Consider the following 12,377-nt stretch of genomic DNA (forward strand, 5'->3'; position numbering starts at 1 on the left):
TTTCTGCTGGTGTCATAATAGAAAAAGACTACGTACAAATAGCCATAAAATGGAATAGAGTGACTACAAACGCAAGACTTTGGTAGATAGATCATGGTTGCGATCTGGCTACGACAAACTCATATACGTGCGAGACACGGGAGAAGAAAGACTAATACCAGTAGAAGCAGTTTCATTTTTACGAGTAGAGAACCAGGAGGCATAAAATTGAAAACATTTGATGGTGGGTATTCCACTTTCCTAAAACAAAACCTTTTCCCAGCCCTAGGGACTTCAGTCCCGAACACCAGACTAGCATTGTGCAGTCTTGTAAAAGGAAATACAACATAGGATAATCTGTACACGAAAAAGAATGGCTATCATGGGCATAACTCTATTACACACCCTACTGGGGCACATGGCCGTTTGCTTGGGTCTCGAATAGAGCTTGCATCAAAGTATCGTAATTAGCAGCGGCAGCAGGTTGGCGCGCCAGAATGTCGCGAACGACACTCAGCTGCGCCATGTCCACATTAGGTGCAGTTTTCAGAAGTTGCTGAATGGCAGGAGCATCAACTTGCGGGCCAAGGACTTGCACCGCGGCGGGGAGGCCAGTCAGAGCAGGCTGGTGTTGAGGGGTGGTCTGGACTTGCTGTACAGGGGTTTGCTGACCGTACGTGGCGGGGTTCGGGTTGAATCCACCAAAGTGAGAAGGGGGAGTTGGGGCAATTCCAGCGCTGAACTGGGGCTGCTGGGGAGTCGCGGCTGCAACAGAGGGGCTCGCAGAGATGGGCGGTTCCTGGCTAGCCTGGTGGGATGGCGGCTGGACAGATGAAGGGTTGGACTCGCTAGTCTTGACGACGAAAACAGTAAGAAGCATGCGTTGAGTAATGGGTGCCTCCAAGGAGATATTTTCCAGTAGCTCAATGAACTCGGGCATTACCGTGGTGCCAATCTCCATTGGGACAATGTAGGTGTCTTTGACGGCGGACAGCGGGTGCTTTCCAATGACGCCATAGCGCCCACGACTATGGAAGTAGTCAAACATCTTGTCGAAGCCTGCTCGATCCACGGGCTGATCAGGACTGCTGATTGATATCACAGATACATCAGTAGATTTGCTGAACTGAAGGCCGCATAGATAATCAGTTGCCCGTCTGATATCGATACGGCCATCAACAACCAACGTGGAGGGGGCCAGTTGGCTCCACGGGATTCGGCCACTCAAGTCCGCGCCTCCCACATGCTTCGCGGACGAGGAGAATTCCCCAATTGGAGGCATCGTTACCTTGCCACGCCAGATGGTACCGTCGTCGTCAAAGTCCTTGGGTGAATAAGGAGGTGAATAAGGTTCATCGTCGCGCAAGAGCTGATCGATCTCAGCATCCGCTTGGACCCTGCCACTAGGCAGTGGCTCATAGATGGTGGGAGCCACCTCGGGGAAGACATGGTCATGGTGAGCACCCTCAGGTGATAGACCCCGAACATATCCATCTGTCTCTGTCTTTGGTTGATGTGGCCCCGCTGGGCTGGTCGGGCTTTTGTTGGCTGGGCTGCCGTCATCCCCCGCAATGCGACGGGGTCCGCGAGAGAAAACAGACTCGTTCGCGCCATGGTGTTCATCCTCAATCAACTCTTCTCCTTTATGAGTGCGTCGAATCCGAGGGCCTTGTTCTTGGACAATGGTGTGATGTCTGTCTGCTTCGCGCTTGATCTCGGCGTCTTTCTGCTGTAGTTCTTTGCTGGCCATCTCCCCCGTTGTCATTTGAGACAGCGACTTAGGGGAGAGGCTACCTATGAGCAGACGATCTCGCAGAGAAGCATTCTTCTTTACATTGAACATGATCGACCGTAATTGCGCCTTATATGATTCATTCGGCTCCCCTGACCGTCCGCAGATACTCTCATACATGGCATCCTCAATAGATAGAGCGAGTTGTTGTGCCATGTCCTCCACCGACTGATTCGCGCGCAAGGTAAAGGAGCCTGCTTTCAGGGCTGCAGTAATCTGATCTACAAACAACTTGACTAGGTGTGTGGCCACACTCTTGCGAGCAGGCATCAGCCCCTCCAAAGCTCCAATGGCAGGTGCCTCGGGAATAGTAGTGTCTGTTTTGATTTGGGGTGCAGGTGCCTCTGGGATAGCTGCCGGGGTAGCCTGTGGAGATACCCGTTGCTGTTTGACTTGCGGTCCCTGATAGATGAACGAGTTAGCATTGTGAACGTCATGATTGGGGGCGATGGAAGTATTTACATTTTCTCCCTCGACTGTCTCCTCAAGTTTGCGCTTGTTGGTGCTAGATCGCCGAGAATCAACAGCATGGCCATTCTTCTCAGGTTCGACTGAGACAGATACAGCAGACACAGCGGGTGCAGGAGAACCGGTGGGGCCTGGTGTAGTGGATGGCGCTGTGCGAGCTGGTGTGCTAGCATCTGTCCGGCTCTCACTAGGTCTTCCTTTGCGGCCTCCCTTCTTGCCCTTTTTCCGCTTGGACTTCTTCTCCTCCGCCTCTCGGCGACGTTTCTCAGCAACTTCTTCCCAGGGCTTCTCGCCGGCATTGATCTTTGCCAATAGGTTTGTGTGATTCTCCGGTCGACATTGTTCGCAATAGTATTGATCTGGTTCTTGGCCTTTCATGAATGTGAGCCCCATGCAGTCGTTGTGTTGCCATGCTGAACATTGATCACAGCAGATCATATCGCGTTCCACATCCTCTTCCTCTTCGTATTCACCACAGATACATCGGATGATCTCCTCTTCGTCTCCTTCGGGTTCACTGGGAGCAGGTGTGGGCTCGGCGGACAACTTTGCGCTCTTTTCTTTCGGGCTTTTGCTTTTGCCTTTTTCGCAGGATCATCTGGCAGTTCGAGGTTCTTGTGTTGACCTTTGGTGGCTCGACCGGAGCGTCGGGGTTCGTCTGATCTGGCTGTTAGCTGTGTTCTGGTAGTTGGTCCACAACCCACACTTGGGGTGCCCTGTCACTTCCAGGTGATCGGGTAGCAATGTGTAGTGATGGTGTACGAAAGCTTACCGGCCATGATAATGGTGATTCGGCGCGTACTACAGCGCGTGGAAGGGTAATAGGTATCTTCACTTGCTCGAAATTTGGGTGTTACCCCAGGCTGACAAAAGTCTCTACAGGCTCAAGGCGCTAATGTAATACACAAGAAGACGGCACAACAGCGTCACTGTCTAGCCCACAGTTTTGCTCGATCGAATAAAAGAAACGATCTAGTCTCTGCGCAATATTTCTTGGGCTAACACGCGATGGCGAGGAACGCGCTCAAGCGGGTGTTATGGGTGGACTGTGCAATCCCTTGCTGCGCGTCAAATCGACACTTGGCGCTAAGCGGGGTCGCGTGAAGTGAGTTGAGCCCAAATCACGCACTTTGTAGTGAAAATAAGCGCTAGATGTTTTTTCTGTTGAGATTGAAGTAGTATTCTCTCGAAGATCAAATGGCGAAAGCAATAACGCCCAAAGAAGGATGGTAAAAGATTGAAAAGAGATGCGATGCGATGTGAGGAGAAGAGAGATGAGTAATTAGCTTGGCTCCCGTCTTTGTCATTCACCGGGGGTGGTCATTATCACGTGCTATTTGTCACCAGCCACAGGTTCGCGGCGAAAGGCCCTTCGGTGAATCTTAAGATTGAGCTTCTCCAGGTTCCCCACTCTTCATCACAGGCTCTTTTATTCCCGCCAGTTTGATTCTCAACTTATTTCACCCACCATATCTCTCACCAACGAACTCCTTACACAACCTAAGAGAACATGGCCGACGTCCGATCGCTACTCCGCAGTGAATTAGCTTCCCGCAAGGGCACATCTCAACCAAATACGACAGGGAACCGGGTCACCAAAAAGCGCAAGGTTGACAGCGGAGATGGAGTGATGCGAAAGAAAATCCGCGCCGCAGAGCTAGACACATTTCAGTCTACTTCTGGCGTAACAAGCACCGAGCAAATCACAGAGGATGGAGGTTCGGAACAAGTTGAGGATGATATTGCTGGCCCGGAACTTCCACTCGACAACGAGCAAGGGATTGTTGAGCCAACGGCAGACCTTGCAGAAGAACCAACTACGCAGCCACCCCAAGAGCCGTCCACGCCTATTGACGAAGAAGCATGGGCAGCATTTGAACGCGAGGTTGCCGAGCAGTCTGATGAGCCACATGCACCGGCCGCTGTTACAGCCGAGGCTACGATATCCGCGGCACCAATGACAGCTGCAGAAATCGCTGCGCAGGAAGAGAGAGCAAAGGCATCGACTGTCCGCACCCGTGAGGCAGAGATGGAAGGGGAGCGAGAGGATGCCGCACGCCTTTTGGAGGAAGAGTTCGACGAGATGGATCAGCTGGAGGAGCGGGTGCGAAGGCTCAAACAAAAACGCGAGGAGCTGCGCAAAGCCCGCGCCGAAGATCAAACACAGGACGAGCCGATGGGACCTGCCGCAGCGGAGCAGGTTGAGAGCGAGAGTGAAGACGATGACGATGAGGATTGGGATGATTGGAGATTTAAATGATTGGATCGATGGTGAAATGACGAATCGTCTACGTGCAGGGAAATGATTTCCCTCATCTACAGTGATACCCTCAGGAACCGAATGGCATTGGTAGAAGCAAATTGCCTCTTGATGTACAATATGAGCTCGGCTGTCCTTATCTCGACAAAAGTGACATGTAATATTCAGTTACCAACTATTATTGACTCGGCTTCTGTTCCCCATCTGCCTCCTGATCAACATCCATGTAGCTCATTAGTCCGTCTTTGTTGACGCGCATTGCTTGTTCAATCTCGGCCTCGCCTTCTCGGAGGAGGTGCTTGCCACGTAGAAGATCTCCTCGCTGCCTCCGCTTCTCGTCTTCCACCCGCTTCTCCCGATCTGCAAGGGCCCTCTCGCGTTTCTCCCGTTCGACACGTTTTCGGTCGACTTCTTCTAGCTCTTCTGCCGTCATCTGTACCTCCGGCGCCGGAGGAAGAGTAGATATATATGCCTCAATCAACGGGTTCCGAACCTCCGGAGTGAGTCCGATATAACGAATGTCGGTGATGATCATGGCGGGCAGAGCTTCCAAGTTCGACGACCGATGCAACAAGTCCAAAGGAACAGATTTGAGCAGCGCCGACAGATCTGACTTGCGAGTGCTTTCGGGTTGCTTGAGACGTGAGATGTGGTCCCGGTAGAACTTCTCGCGGTCTTTGTCTCCAAGCTGAGAGTCCTTCATTTCAGGCTCTTTCCTGTACTTGCGCTTGAACTCCGGCCAGTAAAGCTTCGGAGTGGCATGCTCTTGCAAAAATGCCAGATATCTAATGCGTGGGTCGGTCTTCTCCTGCTTCGCTTTTTGCTCTTTCACATCTTGGATTCGGTCCCGGCTCCAATTGGAAAAGATCTCTCGTCGAGTCTTCATATTCGAGGGTGCGGTATACCGGGTATCTTCAATGATGCGGCCTTCTTCAATGACGTTTTCCCATGTCGTAAATGGGTTGATTCTGAAGTCATCCAGCAAGTCGCGGAAGAGGGCCTCAGCATCGGCCTCTGTCAGCGGCAGGCCCTCTGCACCCTCCTCCCAATCTTCTTCCCCGACTTCGCCATATTCCCCAGGGTCTAGTCCGTAGTCTTCACCCATGGCTGCTAATTGGTATGCCATGTCTTCTTCGTTGAACTCTAGGGGCTGATCCTTGGCGTCCTCACTTTCAGCTCGTGCACGCTTTGATGGTTGGCCCTCTTCTCCCTCGCTGTCTGTAACCTCGACCTCTTCGTATTCGGAGTCATATTCTGTATGTTCCACTTCTTGTGGTGTCGGCTGGGGCTCTACGCCACCATCCTGCGGTGTGGGCGATTCCTTTTTAGCTGGCACCTCGGGCTCTCCTCGTTCTTTTCTTTCCCTCTTCTCACGCTCGAGGCGATCAAATTCGACCACGCCCTTCAGAACTTGCTCTGGAAATTTCCAAAAACTTTCATTTGTTTCTGGATTGTGCACGAATCTCCTCCCAAGCTTGGTCTTTACTAGTAGCCACGGGGCGCAGTCAGGAATAGGATGCTTTGCTTTTGGTCGATCTTCGGGTTCTCTCCGTCCACGGTCATGATAACCTCTCCCACCGCGGAATCCTCCGCGGCCGCGAAAGTTTTGTGGTGGGCCAAATTGCCCTGGCCCAGTGCCAAACCCTGTCGGGCCATATGGAGTTGAAGAAAATGGAGGTAGCGTCTCGGGATTGTATGTTGCTTCTGGGGTTTCGGGGGCGGCCTGAATAGGCTGAGGGGCTGTTTCTTGAGGGCGGGTATATGTCGATTGTTTTGTTGAAGAATTATAATAGTACAAATGACCTAGGTTAAGAGTTAGAATGGCCAAAACTTTTTACTCGGGCCCAGCGCAAGACTTACCTGTGGGGGCTCGATGTTGTGTCCACCCCGAAGGCAAAGGGGGAGGTGCGGTGTATGTTGACCTGAGCATGACGATCAAGATGAATCAATTGAAATACAAAGAAATGGGGAGGTCGGCCTCGTAGTCCGTCCTTTGCGGGTCAAAGTGGTGAAATCGTCGCAACGAAGCTTTGGTGTGGTGAAGTTGGTCCGAGCTTGGCGGATGACAGAGGACGCGCCAGGGCGAGTTGCCTGGAGCTTCTACGTCTTCACCACCGACCTTCACCATCCCGAACCACCTCTCTCGCACAATCAACCCTCACTTTTAGCCCATTTCTGAGTTTTTGTTGCTTTATTTTATTCATACACGATGTCTCGGAGATACGATTCGAGGGTTTGTTCACACCGTCATTCCTTTTGTGCAGCTCCAGCTAACCTATGACGCTGTTGGAAAGACTACCATCTTCTCTCCAGAGGGTCGGCTCTACCAGGTTGAATATGCACTTGAGGCTATTTCTCACGCCGGCACAGCCCTTGGTATCTTAGCCAAGGATGGAATTGTCCTCGCTGCTGAGAGGAAGGTGACCAGTAAGCTGCTGGAGCAGGATACCTCCGCCGAGAAGCTCTACACAATCAACGAGTACGCTCACCCCTCTTCCGTCTCCAATCAAATAATCACATTTACTGTGCTAGGGGTTGGATAAGTAGCTAATATTTTTCCAGTAACATGATCTGCGCCGTTGCGGGTATGAACGCCGATGCCAACATTCTCATCAACTATGCTCGCCAGAACGCCCAACGCTACCTCCTCACGTACAACGAAGACATTCCATGTGAACAGCTTGTCCGCCGGTTGTGTGATCTGAAGCAAGGATATACCCAACATGGAGGTCTCCGCCCGTTCGGTGTCTCCTTCATCTACGCCGGATACGACCACCTCCGTCAATTCCAGTTGTACCAGAGCAACCCCAGTGGAAATTACGGAGGCTGGAAGGCGACGAGTGTTGGGGCAAACAACGCAAGTGCACAGAGTCTCCTCAAGCAAGATTACAAGGAGGACTGCGATCTGAAGGAGGCTTGTGCTATGGCTGTCAAGGTGCTGAGCAAGACTATGGATTCCACAAAGCTGAGCAGTGAGAAGAGTGAGTTTTTTTTCGGGTATCGCTTTTACATTGCGTTTCATCAAACTAACATTTCTACCTTACACAGTCGAGTTCGCAACAGTGGGCAAGACCAAGGATGGTAAGATCTACCACCACCTATGGACTGCAGATGAGATTGATTCCCTTCTCCGGGAACAAGGGCTGGCCAAGGTCGACGATGAGCCCGAGGCTGGTGACATAAAATAGATTAAATCCTCTCTTGTTCTTTTTCCATTTCAGATACTCGAATCCAATACTTTGATCATAATCATCCGGTTGCAATATCCTAGAATCACCTCATGTCCAAACAAAACATTGGTCTTTCATCTATCGTGTGTGCTTTTGTTTACGGCTGCATCTGGTGTTGTTCTTATTGTGACGTGGCATGCACATCGGCCCAGTCTCAGCGCTCTTCTTCAGTTCTACATCCCAATTTGACGCAGCTTGTCTTGAAGATGTTGGAGCAGATAGGTACACGTAGGCTGAAGAGACATGGGTGTTGCTTAGGGGCATGCAGGTTCTAGCCAGCGCAAGTAAATTCTCCGATTATAGTGTCAGGATATATAGTTCCCAGCCTCGCTATTCTGTGGCCTTCGGTTGAACATCTCTTCTCTTTTCCTTTTCTCTTCTTCATCCATGTCATGAAGACTTATCGAGTCTATCACCATTTTACCTAGATTTCTCACACTCATCGTTTTAGAGCTAGGTTGAAGATTTGCTATGTTGGAGTTGTCCATGGCCTGGGGGGGAGGTATAGAGCAAGGAAAGTGGAACCCACCCTAACCCACCTTAGCCCTGAGTATTCTCCTCACAACACTAACGTACCAGCAGAACACCTTCGACTTTCCTTGCCCTCTACACTATGGTCCTACTTAAGATCCATCTCCTTTGTGACAGGTTCATCTTATTAGGTTATCTAAGCAGGGGATCATCACGTGCGGGGATGTGATGAGGGGCATTTTGTTCCACACTATGTGCCCTCGCTCTGACACCAGACACCACTGCTCTCAATTCAAGGATTATCTCCATTCTGAATGGCCATTTAATATTCGTCAGGTCTCAATGGCCTTTTTGTCTGCTTGCAGCAGGTGCCACTCCTTGTCCTGTGAGACTCAATCTGTCTCAGCGAACCGCTCACCCAGGAAAACAGGGCGCTTATGACATGGCTAGTCCCTATTGACATTTTTTTTGGGAGCTTAACAGCCTATGGACAGAAAGCAATATGGAGTCTGAACCAATCAAATTTTTCGTCAATCTATTCAAAGGCGATATTCATCTCCCATCACCTTGCAGAAACTCGATTCGGACTTAAATGTCACGGACAAATGGTGAAACATGAAACTCGCTGCAAATCCCCCTAAAGAAACAGTGACAGGTAACAAAAAAAAAAAAAAAAACCACAGGACAATTGGCCACCAATGACCTGAAACAAGTCAACATAATTGCTGTTCACCTGTCCAACAAAAAAGAAAGAAAAGAAAAAAAACCCCAAAAAACCCCAAGGAACACCGGTTTTACAGATCCAAGCCAATCCTATCTTAGGAGTGTGCTCCTTCGGTCGTCCCGCTCCCGCTGCAGGGAGCGGATCTCCTTCTCCAACTCCATAATGAGTTTGTGAGACCGATCCATTGAGGCCACCAGTGTGGCACCCTCTCGCTTCCACCGGTCCAAACGGTCGACTTCAGCACTACGCCTGCGATATTTGGTTTCGATCTTTTCACAGAGACGACAATTTGTCTTCTCATTCTCGGTCATGTTGACGAGTCTCATACCGCATGTCTCGCCGGTGCGGTATTCATAGTTGCATCGGTGAGCAAAGCTGGTCCAGCTCCAGTCTCCACACGCAAATCTCTTTTGGTTGTAGAAGCACATGCCTATCAGATCTGTCAGTGCTGCTCAATCTGCAAGTACGACATAACCCACTTGCTCACGGCTCTCCGTCTGTGTTTCAGCTTGAATCCCGGATTGCTATTGGTTGCACCTGACAGTACACCCGCGCTTGTCGAATTTGATAGGCCGGCCTTTGTCTGAGTTTTTAAACGATCCGGAAAGTTCAACAAAGTTGAAACAAATTTTGAATGAATCCTTCTTATGAAGAAGATCTATTGGCCTGGCTTGAAGATTTCAGACTCGAATTATGAAACTGGAGGGATGATTGAGAACTTCACGACATCATGGGGGCGTCAACGGGCTTATTTATGTTTCGGGTGAAGTTTCTATGCCATGGCATTATTCTCCCACATTTACCTCGTCCCACCGTTGATCGACGTTTGTCAGTGCCCGATGGCTTATCATCCGTGGTTCCAGTCTGTGGATTTGACATCGCACCTGCCTGACGGTTGATCCGGTTGGCTGTGAGCAGTTCTCCAAGCAGTGGAGACGGTATTATGGCCATGGTATCTCGAATGGAGCCACTATGAACAACCGGTTGCTTCATGGATGCATGCAACCCTCAGCCGTGGCGATTCCCTCCTCATAGTGATGATGTACGATGGGTCGAAAATCCCTCAATTCATGGCTGCAAATCCTCTAGTTTCCAGATTCGACTACTGCAATTATGCCGTCGCCATCTGCCTCTCCCCGCTTTCATGTGGATGCTGTTCGCATGGACTCGCACTCCTGTGATTCTCTTGCGTTTTGCATGCCTGATCCTGCATGACCGAGTCGGTCCTGGTACTTGCCAGCTGTCGTATTGATGCAATAATCAGGCTTTCATGCCCAGGGATAACCCTGTCTCTATGCAAGAGAAAAGCTACTGCCTTCGCGAATGTGATGGGACTCTGCACGCCACTTGTGACTCCACCACAATCGGTTGTTCTATCTTGATGTGATTTTTCGACAGCTGCAATTATTGATTGGCTCGGTGCCTCATCTATCATGAGCACTGACACGGGATTCTGGCCGAACGCCATGTTTTATCCGCAGAAGTATCGATCCGATATTGCTGTCTGTGTGATTGCATACGCATGCACATCCCGAGTCATTGCCTTCACTCATCTTCATGGCTCTTGCGTCTCCTGCATTTGGGCAATAATGGATATTCATATTGGGTCTCAGCATGTGGTTGCAACTATTAGCCCCTGTCGTCTTGTGTTATTCCTGCCGGGCCTTACTCGCCAGTCTATCAAAGTTTAGGCTCGGCCGTCTTTCCACCCCTGCCGCACCTTTCCGGTCCATGTCTTTCAGCCAATGGCCCTCACTTAAGTGGCAATGTTGGAGACTCTGAGGCTCTATCATTGGCACTCGGGCTCAGGGACACGGACCATGCAGTTCAAATTTCTTGTGCCACACCCCAAAAATTAGGGATGCAGGCCAGATAGATCCATTTTCGTTCAGCTGATCTCTCACTCCTGCAAAGAGGGATGCTGCATTTGCCCCCGCTCATGTGTGTGTTCATCATCATCCACTTGCTTCTTTTGGCGGAAATGATAGGATCGGATTGATGTACGCCGCTCGCCGCAGACACGAACCGTGACACATTCCACATATTGCTGAACCACATGCAGCTGCACCAAAGCTCAGAGACTCTGACGTGGCACGTTTTTTCTGGCTTTCTGCATCAATTCTTGGTAGCGAGGACCGGGTCGAAGGCCGTAGATCCCCGTTTAGGGATTATATGCAAGCTCCACTGAGGACCCAGACGCCCTTCATGGTATTGACAATGACGAAATACGACTGATTGCCAATATGGAATGGGAAATCCTGCACAATTCTGTGCTTGCCCGTTTTGGCCGATTGTTCTGGGCAATGCACCAATACGACCAGCGATCGTCGGGGAATGCCGCTCAATCACGCCCAGCATTGGACCCAGAAAGATGATCCGTGACAAGATGTTGAGTTGGCAACTGGCATCCCTGATGATGGCTCACAGCCGCAAAATGACCGTCACACCTGGTGGATCTATTCTTTGCTGCGGCGAGCTGGTTGCATCCAGGCCCAAAAAACCCTCGAATCAACTTCTGAAGCCCCCCTGCTCTTTTGCCTCTCGCTCCGTCTTACCACCGGAATCCCCTCGTCCATCCTTAGTGTACCAATCTTTATCCTCGCAAGGATCAGGCCGGGTGTGTGGGTGGGAAAAGCATGGTTGTTGTTTCTGCCCAACAAGCGAAGTTGCCGGGTGAAATACTAGAGCATTTTTGATCTGGTTAGAGCTACTACAGGCCAATTTTGAGTGCTATCAGCCTGGGAAGGCCGTGTCTCAACGTTAGAATTGAATTCCAGGACCCGCATACAGGCTTCCACAGTGCCGGGCTCTTCTGATCCCGTGATCTGAAAGTGAACGGAGGCTCCCGCACCCTACACACGCCTGCCTTTGACCGGCGACAAATCGTTAAGGGCAACGCTGCCTTCGGTGCTGGATAGCGAAAAGCCCACTACCTGCATTTTCTTAATCGTACGGGGATTGGCCGGCTGATTGACTTATCCTCACCTGCAGCCGGCCTAATCGTCCAATGGCAACCGTCGGCCGGGATGTCAGTTGTATGCAACTAACGAGACCTTTCCCCACCCATCCTGCACCAAAGAGGCGTGTGCATTTCATCAGCACTTGCGTAGGGTGCGGCCTACACCTACCTCTCATTGGTGGATCGTACTATCCCTCTCCCTGAGTGGACTCTCGGATTCGCGTGTTCCCAGTTGTCATAGACATTCCTCCCCGGGCCTATGTCCGGATGCTCCACCTGCGGCACACATCACGAACAGACTACTAAATCACATTCTAGGTGGTCCATTTTCCTTTCTTTTTCTTCTGGTATCATCTGGAACATCCTATGTTGGATGTAATGCCCAAGAAATCCTCTACCTGGTACTTCTGCTAATTGGCCAAGGGTAACTTCGGGTTGTCCATTCAAATTTCTATGTGGGTTATGGGTTACCTTGAGATACTACATTTCAGCTA

At 50.6% G+C, this 12,377-nt stretch overlaps 5 protein-coding genes across 5 annotated transcripts; 2 read left to right on the forward strand and 3 right to left on the reverse strand.

The window, feature by feature from the left end:
- Positions 1-385: 385 nt before the first annotated feature.
- On the reverse strand, positions 386-3,018 carry N7487_001474 (uncharacterized protein; the record flags this gene model as incomplete). Its single annotated transcript, XM_056869222.1, has 3 exons — positions 386-2,173; positions 2,234-2,820; positions 3,012-3,018. The coding sequence occupies 3 exons, from the start codon at positions 3,016-3,018 to the stop codon at positions 386-388; spliced, it is 2,382 nt and encodes a 793-aa protein (XP_056734006.1).
- A 731-nt stretch (positions 3,019-3,749) lies between these two features.
- On the forward strand, positions 3,750-4,499 carry N7487_001475 (uncharacterized protein; the record flags this gene model as incomplete). Its single annotated transcript, XM_056869223.1, has 1 exon — positions 3,750-4,499. One exon carries the CDS (start codon positions 3,750-3,752, stop codon positions 4,497-4,499), a length of 750 nt encoding a protein of 249 aa, XP_056734007.1.
- Positions 4,500-4,677: 178 nt separating this feature from the next.
- On the reverse strand, positions 4,678-6,429 carry N7487_001476 (uncharacterized protein; the record flags this gene model as incomplete). The annotated part of the gene is made up of 2 exons (XM_056869224.1): positions 4,678-6,302; positions 6,360-6,429. 2 exons carry the CDS (start codon positions 6,427-6,429, stop codon positions 4,678-4,680), a joined length of 1,695 nt encoding a protein of 564 aa, XP_056734008.1.
- A 279-nt stretch (positions 6,430-6,708) lies between these two features.
- Positions 6,709-7,687, forward strand: pre9 (proteasome core particle subunit alpha 3; the record flags this gene model as incomplete). Its single annotated transcript, XM_056869225.1, has 4 exons — positions 6,709-6,732; positions 6,794-6,978; positions 7,062-7,480; positions 7,548-7,687. The coding sequence occupies 4 exons, from the start codon at positions 6,709-6,711 to the stop codon at positions 7,685-7,687; spliced, it is 768 nt and encodes a 255-aa protein (XP_056734009.1).
- A 1,326-nt stretch (positions 7,688-9,013) lies between these two features.
- N7487_001478 (uncharacterized protein) lies at positions 9,014-9,917 on the reverse strand (the record flags this gene model as incomplete). Its single annotated transcript, XM_056869226.1, has 2 exons — positions 9,014-9,354; positions 9,728-9,917. The coding sequence occupies 2 exons, from the start codon at positions 9,915-9,917 to the stop codon at positions 9,014-9,016; spliced, it is 531 nt and encodes a 176-aa protein (XP_056734010.1).
- Between the last annotated feature and the right edge of the window lie 2,460 nt (positions 9,918-12,377).

The sequence above is a fragment of the Penicillium crustosum genome (assembly GCF_028827405.1).
Source record: "Penicillium crustosum strain IBT 35664 chromosome Unknown utg000001l_segment0_segment0, whole genome shotgun sequence".
NCBI lineage: Eukaryota > Fungi > Ascomycota > Eurotiomycetes > Eurotiales > Aspergillaceae > Penicillium > Penicillium crustosum.